Raw genomic sequence first — 21111 nt, forward strand, 5'->3', positions numbered from 1 at the left:
CATTTTGTATAAGAACTACAAGTTTCCCAACAAGTCCTTCAAGGAATTTCTTCAGAAATTGCCTCCAAGAACTCCTCCGCAAGCTCCTCCAGGGATTCCTTCATAAAATCCTCCTAGACATCATCCTTAAGTACCTTAAGATATTCTTCTGAAGCTTTATCCAGAAATTCCTTCGGCAGTTTCTTTAGGAGTTCTCCACCAAATTGTCCAGAAATTCCTCTGAGAGTTTATTCAGAAGTTTCCCCAAAAATTCTTTTAAAAGTTCCTCCAAGAATTACTCCGGAATTCCTCTAGAAATTCCTACAAAATTTCCTCCGGAAGTTTGTACAGATATCCTTCAGAAATTTCGACAGGAATTCCTTCAATAGTTTATTCAAAAAAAAAAAATTCGGAAATTCCTTCAAGAATACCTTCGAAAGTTCCTTCAAAAATTCCTCTGGAAGTTCCTCCGGGCATTCCCCGGGAAGTTCCTCCAAGATGTTCTCCGAAAATTCCTCAAAAAATTTAATTCGAAGGTTTCTATAGGGAATCATCTAGAAATTTCTACAGGAATTCCTTCGGAAGTTATTAGTAAGAATCATTCGGAAAATACTTCAAAAAATCCACTAAGAATTCCTCAGGATTTCTTCTGGAAGTTCCTCCAGAATTTCGTCTGGAAGTTCCTCCAGGACTTCCTCCCGAAGTTCCTCCAGAAATTCCTCCGGAAGCTCTTCCAGGAATTCCTCTAGAAATTCCTCAAAAATTACAAAAAATCATTCGGGAAATCTTCCAAAAATTCCTCTAAAATTTAAATTTCTCCAGGATTTCCCTTGGAACTGCCTCCAAGAATTCCTCAAACATTTCTTCCGGAAATTTTTCCAGCAAACACCCCCCCCCGTTTCTCCAGTAGTTATCCTGGAAGTACCTCCAGAAATTCCTCAAATATTAATTTCGGAAGTATTTATAAAGAATCCTCCAGAAATTTCCGAAAGTTCCTCCAGAAATTCCTCCGGAAGTTCTTCCAGGAATTCTTCTAGGGACTCCTCCAGAAATTTCTACACGAATTCTTTCGGAAGTTTCTATAGAATATCATTCAAAAATCTAATGGTCTAAAAATTCCTCTAGGAATTCATCCGGAAGTTTCTCCAGGAATTCCTCTGGAAATTCGTCCAGGAATCGCTTCGGAAGTTACTCCAGGAATCCGGAAGATCCTCCAGGAATTCCTTATAAAGTTTCACCAGGAAATCCCCAGGATGTACCTGCAGGAAGTTAAAAGAAATTCCTCAAACATTTTCTTTGGAAGTTTCAATGGGGAATCATCCAGAAATGTCTGCAGGAATTCTTCCAGGAGTTTTCACAAAAAATACTTCGGGAAATACTGAAGCAATTGCTCCGGAAGTTCCTCCAGGAAATCCTGTGAAAGTTCTTAAGTACTTAAGTTTGTATTCTAGGTTTGTACATATTATTTGCTACAAAGAAATCTTAGTAACCATTGCAATTATACTAATCTACAGAGGTTGAAAACCGTACGCGCCATTTGAGGGCATTTACCAAAAATGAACTTCCTCCTGCACCGTCAACGTACTCCCGGAAAGGTAATTCCGGTTCCGAACGAGCTGAAGGAGCTTATGCTGGAAATAAGCCGCGAAGTACTGCGGGCACAACCAAAAAGTGTCATTCATTTTATCGCCGACTATCTAGAAGCGAAGCTGATCCGTCGAGAGAATCAGGTGGTGGCGGACAAGGTCGTGGATACTGTCTTGGACACCAGCTTGGACATAATCAACATGTTGGATGAGATGGGATTGAACCAGGAGAAAGCCGAACAGGCGGTTCATATGATAAGGGACGCTTTTCAGAAACATTTCAAGATTCGGATGTCGGATGAACATCTGAGGGAGGCTTTTCGTGAAGCTGAAGTGCTGAAAAGGTTGATAGAGGAGTGCGGATTCACCGAGAGTGAAGCGTTGAAAGCAGGGAAAATAATTGAGAGGGCCTACAAGACATATTTCTTGAGAAACGTATACAAGGACTATCATCGACCAGCGGTAACAAGCGATTGGGAAGAAGCGGCTAAACATACACTTGGAATTTATGCGCAGAGTGGAGCAACGAAGGAGGAGATGGAACGGGCGGCTGTAAGAATACAAGCAACTTATCGAGGGTACTTCACACGGAAGCGTCAAGAGTTGGACCGTAAAGCTGCAGTTATACAGGAAGCGTACAGAAAACATCAGGACAAACAAATTACTACCGAGGTTTTGGATCAGATCATAGACGATGTGATAGAACCAAAGTTTTCAGCACGGGAGGAGGTGTTGCGCATACTTGACATGGTTTTGAACGAAAAACCCTCTCGGGAACTAACGGAAGAAACCGTAAATGATGCTGCAATCAAAATCCAATCCGCTTATCGTGGAAGTAAAACACGAAAAGAAGTGATGGCAATGGAGCTTCCAACAGCAGGGCCATCAAATTACTCTAAAGAAAGAGATGAAGGAATTTCGGACCCACCACCACGAATCAGCTCCGAAGGTTCCCTTGAAAAAGCAGCCACTTTGACGCAGTCCCTTGCCAGAGGTCATCTGACCCGCAAGAAGATTCAAACGGAGGAAGCCGCCATCAAGATACAGGTAAGTTCAAATGAAAAAATTCCTTAGCTTTCGACCGCAGCTGCTTACCGACCCCGCTCGATTGATGATGATTCTATTTACAGAGTCTAGCAAGAGGTCACATAGCTAGAAAGCAGTTGTCAGCCGCTCAGAGCCAGCAGGACAAATAGTTAACCTTCCAATGCCATAACGGCGACGACGACGACTGGTCTAATAAGGGCACGCAGTTGAGGTCATGGAAACAGAGACATTGAAATTTTTGTTTAATAAACTTACCATTCCCGGAACACATTACCTGTTCGCGTAGATTCTCACGCTCCCGTAGCTTGTTTCTGAGGCAGTTTTGACGCTATTCGTTGCGCGTACAACCGACCGCGATAAGATTTAATGCTCGGGATCGGGATGGAGAGACTCCACGAGTGGAGGGATAGGGTGGCTGACACAACAACAATGGTGGAGTTAGGGGGTAGGGGCGCAGAGTACATAGCTCGGGATATATGAACAATTTGTCCCATTGAACTCATTTTTCGTGTGGTTGTCATATCCAAAAGGAATAATAGCCATAGAGTAAAATGGTGCAAACTTTTTTGCGATATGATCCAGATTTGTACGATGGATTAGGCTCACGTCATATCTAATGCTAACTTTAGACAAGGCATGTGAATTGAACTTGAATTTAACGTATTTATTGTTAATTGTCGACTGGAATTAAAGTTGCTTATGGATGTGGCTTTCTCAGTCTGAGGATAATCAAAACGACTAGATTTTGAAATTACCCGACGTTTCGGCCGAATGTATTTGGCCTTTTTCAAGGGAAATTATTTCAAGTAATTTCAAAATCTAGCCGTTTTGATTATCTTCAGACTGAGAAAGCCACATCCATAAGCAACTTGAATTTAACGTCTAAACACCGTCATTCAAAGAGCTTGAACGAAAATAAACTTGAACAAGTTCAATTTTTGGCAAGTCAATTGAGTTTAACTGAGTGGTTCAGCATAATGGCATAATGGTTTGGATATTCTAAACCCGGTCCAACATCCAGCTGGATAATCTAATGTCAGTAAAAATGAAAGAAGTAAATAAGACAGTGGCATATCAATTATAAAACATCTAACTGCTGCCTTTATTTCTAATGGCTTATGCTCCTCAAATTCTTTACATTCTGATGCCGCTTCTGCCTCACACGGAACCATTTATGGACATATTTTAGAAAGATGACTACTTCATTTTCATTCGAAGGTACTAACAGTGCAATCTTCTCTGTCAGGAATCGTGGTGGCTTGAAGCAGTGCAACCAGTTGTAAACGCAATTCCTCAGTCACCAGAGAGTTGTCCTTCTCGTCGGTAACTCGCCTGTAGTTCTTTTTTTTCTGTGAGAAAGAAAATGCCCATAAATAATTTAATTACCAAACGATGCTCATCCCCCAGAGCTGTTGTGCCTAGACTTTGCCGGTGCGCGGCGGCAATTTTACGACCTTTTCTTAACTGGGCCATAAAGTTTGTGTTCGCGCTTGTCGCCTTTTGGTGTCTTGCTTAATTATTTTCGGCCGCATCTCTCTTCATCACTCCAGCTGGGGATATCGTCTAGGAAGATTCGTTGGATGAGCTCTGTGTGACATACCGGTGGCCCCTAGGAGTAAGGTGTAACAACCGGTGTCGCTCAAGGTGAGTCCATTTGCGTTTGTTCTCGGACGACAGACGACCGACGGCATTTTCGCTACGGGTGGATCGCAGGTCATCCAGTTGTTATGGTACGAGATAGGCAAGGTGCTGGATTTATTATGGGTTCTAGATAAATTTGAAGACATTTTTCTAGATTTTTGTGCACTTACTCATCATGGGTAGATAAGACAAAATTGTTTCTTGATAATCTGCGATAGTTGATTACATTTCTAGACTTAGCATTCTACATAAATGAAACATTGCAACATTCTTAGGAATGATTTCAAATGTTTCGCCAAACCGTCATACTCGTTTAATTTATTGAATAAAATTTATTATATTTTGACCATTAGTTACCATCACACCGCGAGTGGTGAGGATCATCAATCTTCCAATCCACCCAAGAGGTATCAGTTGATTATGATTGTTGTTTCCCCGTACGGTACCTGCTCTACGCGTTGAACCCGACTCTGGTGATGATCTCTGCTCGATCGCGGTCATTTCGGTGCTCAGGGGGATCACCTGCGCGCTGAGGTGTGATTGCGCTAACGCTTCTCATTTGGCATCCACACACTCGGCCGTGCTCGTCTACTCAACGTGGCGGCAGTTTGAAACGCCCCATGGCGATCGAGATAAATCCATTTGTTAGAAAGAAAATAATTTGTCGATGCTTTCTTGTTGGTTGGTTGGTAACTAGCCAGTCGAACGAGAAGATATCTCCATCGTTCAACTGTAGAAGATCAAACACAAACGGGACTCATGTTTGACTTGACCAATACTTGGTAATTGATGAGATGATCACTACTTTAGTAGAAAGCTCATTATGTACGGATTGGTCTATTTGCCTTTCATAAGTTACGACATAAGCTTTCAGAAATGTTTGTTTATGTATATTATTACTTTATTTCGTCGTTCGTTTTAGGCTTAGTGGAACATTTTTTCAACAAAATATATCGACGGTTTCGGGCACTATCTTTCGGAAAATAGTATGAAGTTTCACTGACAAACAACCAGGTCGAAATTCGCAATACCTACTCGAAAAGCTATGCTTATTTCAACCTTTACTGTAGCGACCATTTTTTCAGTAACTTTTTTCCTTCAATCTACTATAGGTTAGTCAAATATCCACCGATTTTGACGCTTCTGGTATCGATACATCCAGAAACTCATATAGTTCCCGGAATCTGGAGACGGTCCGTAACATGGTTCCGGAGATGTTCCGGATTCCGTTGGGGTAATAGATTTTTTTCATGGAAAAAATCCTTTTCTCTCTCCTTAAAATACGTAATTCGTCATTCTGAATTATAGATTCCCTGTGATTGAAAGGCCACTTTGGAAGTACCTGGTGCCTGGTGCCCTGGGGGAAGTGGTCGCTCACCAACCCAATCGAAACAAGGTCTTGTGACGTTTCAAACTTCACGATTTTGCGATGCCAGTGCATTTCTGGTCATTTCAGGCATTGTATTTCTGTTTCTGTCCATCTGGCCATGCCCCTGACTAGGTGCCCTGGGGGAAGTGGCCTCTTATCGATCCGAATCAAACAACGCCATGCGACGTATCAAACTTCATGACCCAATATTTTTTTTACACAGTTGGTATTTATTAATTTCTCGTTTAATCGAAACTTTTACAGCTTTCGGAATACCACCTGAATTTTCTTTGATTTTTTTTTCGTGGGGTGAACACATTGTTTCATTGATTCTGGTCATAATCGACTAAAACCCAACCGTGTAAAAAAATAATCGGTTGTATTACAGTACCAGTTCATTGCTGGCGATTTCGTGTATTTCCTGTTTGTGTCCATCTGGCCATGTCCCCGGATCAGGTGCCCTGCTGGAAGTGGCCACTTATTGATCCGAATAAAACAATTTCATGCGACCCATCAAACTTCATAATTTTATAATTGTTGCTGGCAATTTGGTATATTTTCAATCAGTGTGCATCTTGTTGTGACCCGGACTAGTTGCCCTGAAGAAAGTGATCACTTAGGCAGTCTTGTCTAGTCTAGTCTACACATACACAGCCAGTTCGTGAAAGAATCCTAGAAAGTAATAGATTCGACTACATCTACTACTTTTCTTTTTGTTAAGAACATTGAGCTTTTTAGTGGAATGTCCTCACTTGTCATAAGACAAGTTTGTACCTTTCTCATTTAATTCCACCGCTTGATTGTACCTTAACAGATACGTATTTCGACCTTTACAGTAAGGTCGTCTTCAGTGTCTCGTACTTGACTCGACTTTTCTTGTCAATATTTATGTTTGAAGCACAGAACGGAGACATCTCGTACCAACCGATCCATTTACATTATTAGGTGAATGATAATAAATCGTTGAGAGTGACTAAGCTAAGATGGTTAATGTTCACTCCTTGAGTCTTCAACATCTGTGTACGATTTTCAACAAAACCAGTTACTTCATTTGTTTTGCGGGTGATATGGACATTGTCGGTTGAACATTCACAAAGGTGGCAGAAATGTACACCCTGAAACGTGAAGCAACGAAAGTTGGACTGTTGGCGAATGCCTGGAAGACAAAGTACATGCTAGTGGACGGAACCGAGCGTGACAGGGCCCGCCTGGGAAGCAGTGTTACGATAGCCAGGGATATTTTCGAGGTGGTCGATGAATTCGTCTACCTTAGATCCTTGCTAACGTCTACAAAATAAGTCAAATGCAAGTCTTTCGGAAAATGAATTTGCTCCTAACTCTGTCAGTTTTGCTCAACCTGTTCGCCTCAAGTTGCTTCATACATGCCACTCGGCCGAACTTCCTGTTTCATCAGGTAAGTTTTACAGTGGTATATGTCTCGCCGAAGCCGCGGAAGATACTTCACCGTTTTTGAATTGTAATTCCAACTCTCAGTGCAAACATGGGCACACAATTACACCTAGCACATTGGAAGCCCTGAAGCCCCCATCAAGGTCGATACCATGCAGCCAGCTGATCCTGATCCTTTGTATGGGTTTGGTTCAGGCAAGTAACACTATTCGAACAATATCTGCTCTGGTGAAATTATTGTCCATAGCTCACAACAACCATCTGTCATACTTTTCCAACACCGGGATGCACGCCTATAAGCCGCTTCATTTCATTTATTTAGTCTACATCTAAACAGATAACATTGAATTAACAATTTGACGCCACAATACACGGTTCGAGGCCGCATCTCTCTATCCTCGAATACTCCCCACGCTCGCCAAGTTGTTTTGCACCTGGTCTGCTCACCTCGCTCGCTGTGCTCCACGCCGTCTCGTACCTGCCGAATCGGAAGCGAACACCATTTTTGCAGGGTTGCTGTCCGGCATTCTTGCAACATGTCCAGCCTATCGTACCCTTCCGGCTTTAGCTACCTTCTGGATACTGGGTTCACCGTAGAGCTGGGCGAGCTCGTGGTTCATTCTTCGCAGCCACACATCATCTTCTTGCACACCGTCAAGATGGTACTAAGCACCCGTCTCTCGAATACTCCGAGTGCTTGCAAGTCCTCCTCGAGCATTGTCCATGTTTCATGTTTGTAGAGGACTACCGGTCTTATCAGCGTCTTGAACATGATACATTTGGTGCGGTGGCGAATCTTTTTTGACCGTAGTTTCTTCTGGAGCCCCTAGTAGGACCGACTTCCACAGATGATGCGCCATCGTATTTGATGATGATGATGATGGTCCCGCCACATACCCCTACAAAGGTTTGAGCTAGACGATTTATCTTTAAGATAATTAATTGAATGATATAATAACAATTTAATCAGATTTGCAAAAAACAAAAACGATCTGATTACCATCACAGATATGAATTACTTAACTTTTCATTACTATCCAGCAAAAAAATAAATTGAGAAAAAAACTGTTGTTTTCATCTACAGATTCTCATAAGCATCGGTGGTGATACTTCGAGTTTATACCAAAATGAAAAAACTTGAGTTACCTCTCGCACAGATTTCAAAAGTTCCACCAAGAATCGCGTTTCATGTTTTTACAAGACCACTTAACGTTTATCACTCGTAAGCATCAATAAAATTAATAATCTAAGTCGTCAACAAAACTAAAACTTGTGTTACCGCTCCGTCGATATCAAAAGTTTCGGTATCAGCCACGGGAACAAAACTCTACCAGATAGCCCATTACTAATCCGAAGAATCATTCAAACAGTTGAAAATGCGCAAGACTGTACATAAATTTTAAAAATCATCCATATCTGCTTTGCGCGCGAGACTCAAACTTTTGTAGACTACACAAAAAGGTCAAATTACAATTACGTCAATATATATAAAATCCATCATCATCATCGAGGCGAACAAAACAGTTTATCAGTGCCTCAATAAATAAAAAATACAATTGTCCAAACAAACAATCCGTAGGTCAAACTTCGTCAAGATACAAAATTTATTGAATTATAAAAAGTCAACTAAGTAGCTGCTTAAAAGGCAGCTTTTACGTGTGAAACACAAAGTCTCTTAAACTGTGATAATGTAGTTGCACGTTTGATATGTGTAGGCATCGAATTGAAATAATTGATACCTTTAGAAAACAAAGAATTTTGTGAAGCTCCATGCAAAAAGTACGGTGTTCTTATATCTTCCGCGTTTCTAGTGTTATATCTGTGAATGTCACTTCCTCTTTCAATTCGATCACACAAATATCGAGACAGCAATCCGTTAATTACTTTAAAAATGAACACCATTGTCAAATACACAATTCTTAGCTTCACCGAGAGCCACTGCAAAGCATCCAACAAAAAAGTTGAGGAAGTGAATCTGCTACATCTCAAAATCAAACGCATAATCTTATTCTGCAAACGCTGCAATCTCGATATTTGTGTCTGATTTGCTAAAAACAAAATGGAAGGACAAAAGTCCAAGTGAGGAGAGATGATTGATTTGTACAACTGTATTTTGCTAGCAATATTTAATTCGTTTTTCAGTCGACAGAGGATTCCATACTTCTTGGCTATTTTCTTGATGACATTGTCAATGTGTTGGTCAAATTTCAATTTATCATCAATAATCACGCCAAGATATTTAATTTCCCGTACGCGATCAAGTGTCTCGTCATCAATTTTCACAGAGACATTATCTATTGAACGATTTCGTGAAATAATCATATACTTTGTTTTACTAATATTCAATTTCAACTGTTTGTACTTCAACCATCTACTTAAAGAATGCAAATCTTCATTCAAGCGTTCAATCGCATCTTCTAAGTCTCTAGCTGCAATGAATAACACAGTATCGTCTGCAAATAAGTTTATATCACAAAAACGTAAAACCCGTCGCATGTCATTTATATACATAATAAACAAAAGGCTCCAATACACTTCCCTGTGGCTTCCTCTAGGGTGTTCTCCACGGGACGAGATACAGAATCATTAAAAGCAGTCCGTTGAGTTCTGTCAGACAAATAGCTTTTAAACCAATTGTATGCAGAACCCGAAATTCCAAAGCGCTCTATAGTTTTCAACAATAAGGGCCTAGAAATTGTCTCAAAAGCGCGTTTCAGATCCAAGAACACAGCAACAATCGTATCTTTACGCTCTATGCTTTCTTTCCATTTAGCTAATACCAAGTTCAAAGCGGTTTCGCAGGAGTGACCCTCCCGGTATCCCGATTGTTCCGGTATTAACAAGCTATTACTATTTAAATACATAAGTAGCTGGCCTTTCACAACAAGTTCTAAAATTTTCTCTACTGTGTGCAACATGTTGATGGGACGAAACTCTTCGGCTTTAATCGTTCCAGCAACTTTTTGAATTGGAATCACTAACGATTCCTTCCAAACTTGCGGCACGTGCCCAGTTTGCAATGATTCATTTATCAGGTCCAGCAGGTTGTGTCCGATGACATGAAAGCAATCTTGTATAATTTTAGCATTAACATTATCAATACCAGCCGTTTTTCCTAAATTAAAACAAATCGTTTCAAGTTCTTGAAATGTTATGGGGTGAAAACTTTCGAATCTTAAGTTACTGTTGACTGGCTGTTTTATTTCGTCAGGTTCATCCACTAACTCGATAGATCGGTTAATGGTTGAAACACTGTCGACAAAATAATCATTAAATTTAGACGCAATTACTTCTTCTGACTCTTCTAATGTGCCATTAAAAGTTATGGATCGCGGTTTACAAGAACTAGGTTTTAACAAAGATTTTAATATTTTCCATAACTCTTTGCTGTTGTTTTGATGCTGATAAATTTTCCTCTGAATATATTCGCATCGAGTATGCTTTAAACATTGCGAATATTTATTCCGCGCAACCTGGTACCTATTCCAATGATTTTCATTATTACTTTTACGACATTTTTTGTACAACTTATCTCTTTTACGTTTAAGACGTAAAAGATCTAGATTGTACCAGCTGTTTGAATTATTCAAAGTTACTAATTTCTGTTCAACTAATTGATTGGTACAGGATTTTAAGACGCTCGTGATAACAGCTGCTCTTTGATCTAAATTACCAGTATTTTCTCGAAAATCCACGTTTGTTTCGATAAGGCTCGTAATTGCTTGTTTCGAATATTTTCTCCAGCACTTAAGTTTTACCAAATCGTTATTATTACTACTGTCATCTGTAATGCTAATGACTAGTGTTTCATGATCGGTTACTTTTAAATCACAATTCGTAACACTAGTGACAGAATCAAAGTTAGAGTAAACATGATCAATCAAAGTTCTACTGTGCCGAGAAATACGCGTATACTCATTTACTTTTGTTTTAAATTAAAAAGTCTACTAATCGCTTCAAATGATTCGAATTTGAATCGTCACACCAATTGATATTAAAATCGCCAGCAATAACATTTAATTTACTAGGATCCATAAACGACTCTAACCAGTTTTCAAAAATTTCCAAAAATGCTGGTCATTAGCACTGGGAGAGTGATATAAAATACCGTAATTACCCAACTTCATGCCACGTACAACTGCAATGCCTAAGAACCAATTGCCATCGCAAACTTCGTTCAATTGAAGCTTGAACTGAACTGATTCTTTGACATAAATAGCAACTCCGCCGGTGTGTCTCGAATGTGATAGACAAGCAGCAACACTATATCCCGGAATACTATATTGATCAAATGCTTCTAAGTTAACAATATGAGTTTCAGATAGAAATACTAAAAGTGGACGTTTATCTTCTACAATCTTACGTAGTGCAACGTAGTTTGTAGACAAACCAGCAATATTCAAATACAAAATATCTAAATTATTCACATTTCTACTGGAACTTGGTTGCTATTCATTGAAACGTAAGCTGCTCTTTTTACGATCAAATAACCTTTTATAAACTTTACACTCAGTACTAAATGCTCCGTGGTTTACGTCCAGATTCATTTTACGTTCTTTATTCATTTTCAAACAATTGATACATTTCAAAGCAGTTGACGTGCAATCAGATGTTTTGTGACCTTCACTGCACTTAGAACACGCAATACTATTCTTGCATTCCGTACTCATGTGCCCAAATTCTCCACATTGGAAGCATCTTAGAACACTAACTTCGGGAACTACAAGGCACCGATCAAACCTTATATTCACTTTCTTCGCGGTCAGCAAGCAACTATGAGTATCCTTATCGACTTCAATCACAGCATTGTATTTGTTGTACTTGAAACGTGGATTTTCGTACGTCCTGATAACCTTTACTTCATTTATAGCGATGTCTTCATTTTGATTTTTAAAATCTCGATGAAGTCATCGGAGGATAATTTATCGCACATGCCCATCACTTTAAGCCTTGGCACCGAAGTGGGAACAACAGCATTATAGCTTTCACCCAGATCACTTTGAATGCCATCTTTCACAACATTTACATTGTATCCTGTTGCACACTCAGCAATAATAGAGCCGTCTTTCCCGTTCCTAAAGTTACTGATTTTGTGTGTTTTTGGATCTAATTTATCGTTCAAAAATTTCCGAGTAGCATCACTACTCTGGTTGGACTCTTTTGGTTTAATCACAATAACCGGACGAGCCTTACGTTTAGTTTTCGCTTCCTGTAAAACAGCGATTTTATTACTAATTTTAACTTTATTCCCAGCTTTCTTTTTTACAACATCCGCGAAACTAACATTCTCAGTCAACAAATTCTCTGACGCTTCATTAACATCATCCTGAACTTTACGCTTTTTAGGTCTGGGAGTCTGACCTGGCTCTGAGGCCGGACTTGAAGTACCATGCATTGCATTCATTGCAGCCAAACTTTTATTCGAATTAAATTGAAAAAATGAACATTTCATATTTTCCAACTCTTGACCAACAGATTTTTGGAAGCCACTAATAGCCTCACCCAAAACGCAATTCAATTTACTTGCCAATTGTTCCATACCGAGCTTCAACGCGCTGTCTATCTGGGCAGTAATGTGATCTCGGATGCCACCAATCGAATCGGAGAGAGAAGAAATTTTCTTCATCTCTTCCTCAATACGGGTAACATCCGACACCTTAACATTCTGCCCGTCGCAAAACCGACTCGACAGACAGTCCGAACACTTGAATAGCACATTTGCGTTCTCCGTTATCAACCTCGCTGCTGCCTTATTCTCGATAGGAGAACAGCGGGCGTGAAAGTGCTTATCGCACTGACAACAACACAGCGGAAAATCGTTGATAGCGATCCCCACTTTGCACTTTTCGCATTCCATTATCGCTACACAGCAGTGCCCCATAAAAAATCCTCCCGATTTTCCCCCAAACTAAATCGATTCTCGTCGGTAGGATCGACCTATTTTATTCCCGACGAATTTATAAATTGTTTCACCGAGCCTTATGGGATTTTTACAGGGGTTACAACCGACGCGACGCCAAACGAAATCGGTCGACTAACGTCTACTATATCGAGTGAATAATAGGTCAATTTCGATTTCAATGATGTGTGACGAAACCAGGCGAAATTGAGTGATTAATCGAGTTTTTAAATATTATTATACAGCAAACCAGACTTAATCTATAGATTTATCGGTATGGAAACTATTGAAATCAGACGAAATAGGGTGATTAGTCGAATTATTAAATTAAATCATGGAGTAAATTAGATTAAGTCTATAGATTGATCGGTGCGGAAAATAATTAAATCATGATGAAATAGGGTATTTAATCGGGTTAATACATTTCATCATGGAGCAGATCATATTAAATCTGTGAATTGATCGGTTTTTTAAATAATAACATCAGACGAAAAATGGTGTTTAATCGGTTTATTTTATTTTATCTTTAAGCAAATTAGATTAAATCTATAAATTCGTCTATGTGTAAAATAATGTAATCCGACGAAATAGGGGGATTATTTGGTTTATCAAATCGGGTGGCATATGTGTCATCGCAGGAACTTCATGATTCTATAAAAAAGCATAAATTATGGTATTATCTGAGGATATTTCTGAATTGAAATAGTCTCAATTGGTACGCGGATCTTATCCTCATGTATTTTCAAAGTGGCGAGATCCACGAATTCTTCATCACGGAAAATCAATACTCAGGCATCATTTAAAATAAAAGGGAATTGAAATCCGGCGGAAATTGTTTGAGACCATGTTTACTTACTTGTTACTTGAAGGCCTACAGCTCTTCGGTGAACCTACGCCGAATGGAGTATCCTTCTCCACTGGACTCGATCCTGGGCCAATCGCTTCCAGTCGCCCTGAACATTGAGCGCCCTCAGGTCTTTTTCAACTGCAAAAAGTAATTGTGTACGCGGCCATCCATGAAGCCATGGCCATGTCTATGAACACTTAAATGACAAGATATTTTAAAACAAGCTCATAATTGCATATTTGTAGCATTTGCATATTTGTTGATTTTGAAAATGATTTGTATTCTAACATTTCAATTCTTCTGGGAATCAGAAACATATGTTAATATCGATCAAAAGTGATCACTTACCTTTATTAATCGCTTACTGCCGAAGAACCTCGCGAAGAACCTTCCTTCCAGGATGTTCCGGAAAATGTCACGTCACGAAAATGTTAGAAAAAAGGTCATCTTCACTTTATTAAATATCAAATACTTACTTTTTTTCACTCTATGTTTATGAACATGGGGATTCGATTTCGTCTGTTCATGAATCTATCAAAATTAGCACCAAATACACAATCAATCGATTATTTTACCGATGAAATAGGCAACCGATTGCTCACGTTATAATCGTTCAATGAATCTGACGACGAAAATATGTAGCCTACGACAATCGACGTCGTCGGTGTAAAAATAGGACGATTTGGTAGGCACCCGATTTACTCGGATGATCGTGAAATTTCGGAGCTGTCAAATTTTTTATGGGGTGGATACCAATATGCAAAACACCACACAATACACAGAGATAGAAAAATCAAAGGTGCAAAAAAAAAACGACAACGACAGCTTGCCGCACGAAACTATAGGTTGTACTACGGCTTCGCGGGATGCTGTGTTGGGTAATAAATCACAAAATTAGATATAATTAGGCACAGAGATAATATATCTCCTACTTATCCTGATATAAAAATACTTCAGGCACACTTTAGAAACTAATTTCTCGTGGCACAAGTACACTTTCACACGTAATAATTATATTTTTATCACTGCACAGAGGCAAACAAACTATCATGTCCACCATCACCACAAGAATTTCACGACTAACATTGTTATCTGCCGTAAGCTCAACTGCCGGTCAGGCTTGTAAAATGTCATCTTCATGTCATTTCACTAATTTGTTCATAACTTTTTTCAGAAGAAAAATTTACTTCATATTTTTAGATGTACTCATAACGCTTGAGTAGGGCTTTATTTTTGTTCAAGTGTATATTGCTCTAAATATAGCATCTAAGGCGGAAACTTTCCAAAATGTCACGTGTCATTTAACATAATGTCATTTGAATGACATTTTCCCTCCCACGCTCCAGATTACATATTTACAGCAATGCCTTATTAGACGAAGTTGTAGGCACATTTAAGGGCTTTAAGTTTGACATACCTCAGGAACCGATAGCTAACTTATGAACAAGTTCTGGTAAAATTATACAAACGAATGCAAATGACATTTTACAACACTGCTGCCGGTACTTTCATATCAGTCCCATATTAGTTTTTCTCAAAGTCTCAAAACGCAGTTCCCATGCAAAACTTTAAAAAAATCTAATAAATTCAAACATTCTGCGATCTGGTTGAAATTTTGCAGAGTCATTCCTCATTCAATAACTTAATGCAAAACGATTCAAATCAATGGAAAAATAATTGAATTTTGAGCAATCCACTTATGTAAATTCTTAATGGGACTGGTATGCGGGTACATTCAATATGGTACAAGGTTGGTTTGGTATTTTTTCACATTTCTCCCGAACAAAGTCTCATTTTTTATCATGTTATGTGGAAGTATGATAAAATTAAATGCTATTCACGGTGTTAACTCAAAAGTGACGAAAACCGAAATGGGAATGATATGCGAGAAGCGGCAGTAAATGTAGTGCTAAATTTCAACAATCGGGCGCTGGATTTGTGTTTTGCAAGTGAAGATCTGTGGCGCACTTGTGCCGTCATGTGTGCACCTTCCCCACCCGTGAAAGAATGCAGACATCACCCCCCTCTACTTATATCACTGGATGCCAGGGCTCAACTGCGGTTCAAGGACACCTTCAACAGTAGCTATCACGACTTCCGTAAGGCTGACTTCAATAGCATGAATGACTTTCCACAGAACTTGAACTGGACAGAGATATTACACGGCATGGATGCCAATAAAGAAATAAAAGAAGTCGACCGAAATCTATCCTGGCAACAGGTTAAAGCGATAGCCGGGCAACGCTCAGGATAGAGATCTTTCAAGTCGGCCCTTTGCACCACCGGAGGTGTACAGGATCCATAAGTATGGATGCCAATCAAGCTGCTTCATCATTGTCGAACGTTCTAGTCTATGCTGTTGATCAATTCGTTCCGATGATTATTCGCCGTGAACCAATGAAGCCCGTCTGGTCAAATTCAGAGTTTTCCTGAACAGTTGGAAACAGTCATATGTGTTTCCCGTGCATAAGAAAGGCTGTAAACAGAGTGGTGCTAATTATCGCGGGATCGCTGCACTGAATGCTGTATCTAAATTGTTTCAGCTCATCGTACTCGACGAACTTGTAGATATTTGCGCACGTTATGTTTCGCCAAATCAACACGGTTTTGTACCCAAACGTTCTACCGCCAACAACTTGTTATCGTACACTGCGTTCATCATACGTGAAATGGAAAAAGATCAACAGGTAGAGGCTATCTACATAGACTTGTCAGCAGCTTTCGACAAAATCAACCACGAAACAGCTATTTTTTTATTACCAAACTAAGGCCGGAGTGGCATGTGCTGCACATAAAAGGTCTTTTCCATCCAGCTTGGTCCATGGCTGCACATCGCCAACCACGCAGTCTGCGGAGGGTCCGCAAATCGTCCTCCACCTGATCGATCCAGCTTGCTTGCTGTGCACCTCGCCTTCTTGTTCCCGTCGGATCATTGTCGAGAACCATTTTCACCGGATTTCTGTACGACATTCTGGCTACGTGCCCAGCCCACTACAGTCTTTCGATTTTCGTGGAGTGAACGATGGATGGTTCTCCCAACAGTTGATGCAACTCGTGGTTCATTCGCCTCCTTCACGTGCAGTCCGCCATCTGCACCCCACCATAGATGGTACGCAGCACTTTCCTTTCGAAAACTCCCAGTGCACGTTGGTCCTCCACGAGCATCGTCCAGGTCTCGTGTCCGTAGAGAACTACTGGTCTAATAAGCGTTTTGTAGATAGTCAGTTTGGTATGGCGGCGAACTCTATTCGATAGGAGCGTTTTGCGGAGTCCAAAGTACGTACGATTTCCTGTCATGATGCGTCTCCGAATTTCTCTGGTGGTATCGTTATCGGAGGTCACCAGTGAGCCCAAGTACACGAATTCTTCAACCACCTCGATTTCGTCATCACCAATACAAACTCGTGGTGGGTGGCTTACGTTGTCCTCTCTTGAGCCTCTTCATATCATGTACTTTGTCTTTGACGTGTTGATGACTAGTCCAATCCGTTTTGTTTCCCTTTTCAGTCTGATGTAGGCTTCCTCCATCCTCTCAAAGTTACGTGCCATAATATCAATGTTGTCGGCGAAACCAAATAACTGGACGGACTTCGTGAAAATCGTACCACTCGTGTCAATCCCTGCCCTTCGTATTACTCTCCAGAGCGATGTTGAATAGCAGATACGAAAGACCATTACCTGCCCAAGCCACGACGTCAAAATCATCATAGGAGATTTGAACGCTCAGGTTGGCCAAGAGGAGGAGTTTAGACCGACTATTGGAAAGTTCAGCGCTCACCGGCTGACAAACGAAAACGGCCTACGACTAATTGATTTCGCCGCCTCCAAGAATATGGCCATTCGCAGCACCTACTTCCAACACAGCCTCCCGTATCGGTACACCTGGAGATCACCACTGAGATCACCATCACTGAATCACAAATCGACCACGTTCTGATTGATGGACGGCACTTCTCCGACATTATCGACGTCAGGACATATCGTGGCGCTAACATCGACTCTGACCACTATCTGGTGATGGTTAAACTGCGCCCAAAACTATCCGCCATCAACAATGTTCGGTACTGACGACCGCCGCGGTACGACCTAGAGTAACTGAAGCAACCTGATGTCGCCACTGCATACGCGCAGCATCTCAAGGCAGCGTTGCCGGAAGAGGGTGAGCTCGATGGGGCCCCTCTTGAGGACTGCTGGAATACAGTCAAAGCAGCCATCAACGACGCAGCGGATAACAACGTCGGGTATATGGGTCGAAGTCGACGGAACGATTGGTTCGACGAAGAGTGCAGACAGATTCTGGAGGAGAAGGACGCAGCGCGGGCGGTCGCGCTGCAGCAAAGTACCCGGCAGAACGTGGAACGTTATAGACGGAAGCGGAGACAGCAGACCCGTCTTTTTCAGGAGAAGAAACGCCGCCTGGAAGAAGCGGAGTGCGAGGAGATGGAACAGCTGTGCCGTTCTCAAGATACACGCAAGTTCTATCAGAAGCTCAACGCATCTCGCAAAGGCTTCGTGTCGCGAGCCGAAATGTGCCGGGATAAGGATGGGAGCATCTTGACGGACGAACGTGTGGTGATCGAAAGATGGAAGCAGCACTACGAGAAACATCTGAATGGCGCTGAGAGTACAGGCAGTGAAAGTCAAGGCAGCGGAGGAGATGACTACGTCAGTTCAGCGGACGATGGAAGCCAACCAGCCCCCACCTTGAGGGAAGTTAAGGATGCCATTCAACAGCTAAAGACCAATAAAGCAGCTGGCAAGGATGGTATCGGAGCTGAGCTCATCAAGATGGCCCCGGAATAGCTGGCCACTTGCCTGCACAAACTGATAGTCAGAATCTGGGAAACCGAACAGCTACCGGAGGAGTGGAAGGAAGGGGTTATATGCCCCATCTACAAGAAAGGCGACAAACTGGAGTGTGAGAACTTTTGAGCGATCACCATCCTTAATGCCGCCTACAAAGTGATATCCCAGATCATCTTCCGTCGTCTGTCACCATTAGTGAACGAGTTCGTGGGAAGTTATCAAGCCGGCTTCGTTGACGGCCGCTCGACAACGGACCAGATCTATACTGTACGGCAAATCCTTCAAAAATGCCGTGAATACCAGGTCCCAACGCACCATCTGTTCGTTGATTTCAAGGCGGCATACGACAGTATAGACCGCGTAGAGCTATGGTTGCTGCGGCTCTCTCTCCTTCGTCAGCCAGAGAGCCTGCCCACGCTCGCCTGTCCCGTCGACATGAGCGATTTACCATAGCCGGGTATCGTTGGTGGGATAAGACTTTGGCTCCCCTGGTTTTGGTAGTTTGTGAAACTTGTTGCAAAAAGATGATGTTTTCAGTGCTAGGTGCTGAAAAAAGCGAGTTTTGCTACGAGTTGCACACGCTTTTTTTGCAATGACGGAAAATAGGCTTAAATATGACAAATCTGTATCAAAATGCTACAAATTCTTTTACTTCACATGATCAATCTTGCCAAAAAATCATGTTGCTGCAGAAAACAAACAGATTCCATGTTATTGTGTCCCATTGTGTGCTCGACTGACCATAAAGCGATAGATAAACCTGCCTTTGGAGAATTTGATGTCATGCACATAAAATTATTTCATCAATTATGTGGCACAGAGAATACATTATTTAAACACTCACCCAAGCCTATTTAGCTAAATGTGGTCATGTAGCTATTATCAAAACAATAGTTTCTTTTTAAACTTTATTGAGGTGTTTTTAGTTCCCTTGAAAATGCGAGTACTTTTAAATTAGGATTCTATGATGCTTATCCTTAAAAGGATGCATTTGCCAGGCATAAGGCTGTAACTCTCCGTGACGTTCACGACGTCGTCCAAACGCCTCACGCCAGCTCAACCAACTTCTCAGGGTCGACCCTTTCCTGCTTAAGGGACTCACCGGCAAATCGAAGCGGACCAAGAAACCCAATGGACATGCATGCACTCAAAAAAGAAAAAGAGGAATCGGTACATTTTTTTTTCTTGTTGAAGAGGAAGGGTTTGTGTTAGTTTTAGGATAAGGATTGTTACGGCCGATCGGTGGGTTGGGGCCCATCTCTCACATGCGCACGACATACCTTCGGTGCTGGAACCATCGTCGCTGGTAGAAATGCCAGAGGAGGAGGAGATCGAGAAACGGTTCTTCAGTTGGCAACTACGGTGCAACGGGCGGCCGGAAGACATGGCGGAAGATACAGCTCAGGCTTGGTTGGAACGTCGTGGGGCCGGATTGCTCTGCTGGAACCGGATAGTGGTCGTCTTGTACTGATGGGCTCAAACGGGCCTATCCTCTGAAAATTCCTCTGATAATTCCTCCGGAAATTACTCCAGGAGTTCCTTGAGGAACACTCGGAGGAAGTGCCGTAGAAACTTCCGGAGGAATGCTCATAAAAACTGCCTGTGGATCTCTTGGAGAAACTGCCGGGAGAGCTCCTATAAGAACTCCCGGAGGAATTTCAGGAGCTCCTAGAAGAATTCCCAGAGGAACTCCCAGAGAAACTATTGGAAGAACTTTGGCAGAAATTTCCAGCTAAATTTCTGAAGAAGGCCTAAATGATTTCTTGAAAAAAAAAGCCTGCATGATTTCTTGGAAGAGCTACTGGTGGAACTCCCGGATAAACACCCGGATGAATTGCCTGTGGAATTCCCGGAGGAACTCTCGGAGGAATTCTTGAAATAACTGCCGGAGGAATTTCTGAAAAAAACTCTCAGGAGAATTTTCAAATGAACCCCCACAGGAACTGCCAGTGAAACTACCAGAAGAATTCTCGGAAAAATTCTTGGATAATTCATCTTATAGACAAATCTGGTCTAGCTGAAACCTTTCTAGGGGTATGTAGCTGGATCATCATCATCATCAGAGGACCTCCCGGAGAATTCCTTGAGGAGCTTCCAGAGAAATTCTCAGTGTAACTTCTGGAGAAATTTCTATATAAATTCCTGAAGAAGCCTAAATGAACTCCAGAAAGAAAGCTTGAATGAATTCCCGAAGGAAAGGGTGGAGAAAATTCCCGGAAGAATTTTCAGAGGAACCCTCGTAGGATCTGCCGATAGAACTATGTACCGGAATAATTCTCGGAGAAAATCCTGCAGAAACTCTTTGAGGAACTGCCGGTGGAATTCCCGGAGGAACTCCAGGAGGAATTTTCGGAAAAACTCCTGGGGATCTCCCAGTAGAAATCTTGAATTTTTACACCGGAATTCTTTCAGGATTTCTTTGGGAATTAATCTAGGAATTCCTCCGAAAATTCCATTGTTGATTTCATTTACGGTATAATTTCTATATACATTTTCGGTGGAATTCCTTGTTCCCTGGATTGTGACC

General features: G+C 41.3%; 1 protein-coding gene across 1 annotated transcript; it reads left to right on the plus strand.

Moving 5' to 3' along the window:
- Positions 1-1461: 1461 nt before the first annotated feature.
- On the plus strand, positions 1462-2871 carry LOC134220386 (abnormal spindle-like microcephaly-associated protein homolog). Its single transcript, XM_062699437.1, has 2 exons — positions 1462-2612; positions 2696-2871. The coding sequence occupies exons 1-2, from the start codon at positions 1536-1538 to the stop codon at positions 2759-2761; spliced, it is 1143 nt and encodes a 380-aa protein (XP_062555421.1). The 5' UTR covers positions 1462-1535; the 3' UTR covers positions 2762-2871.
- The last annotated feature ends 18240 nt before the right edge of the window (positions 2872-21111 follow it).

This window comes from Armigeres subalbatus, chromosome 3 (assembly GCF_024139115.2).
Source record: "Armigeres subalbatus isolate Guangzhou_Male chromosome 3, GZ_Asu_2, whole genome shotgun sequence".
NCBI classification, from domain to species: domain Eukaryota; kingdom Metazoa; phylum Arthropoda; class Insecta; order Diptera; family Culicidae; genus Armigeres; species Armigeres subalbatus.

What these genes read in the sequence shown, in the direction of transcription:
- LOC134220386 (XM_062699437.1), top strand. Translation starts at nt 1,536, where the DNA reads ATGAACTTCCTCCTGCACCGTCAACGTACTCCCGGAAAGGTAATTCCG. An exon ending in AAGCCGCCATCAAGATACAG is followed by an intron (nt 2,613 to 2,695) that starts GTAAGTTCAAAT and finishes TTCTATTTACAG; the next exon opens with AGTCTAGCAAGAGGTCACAT.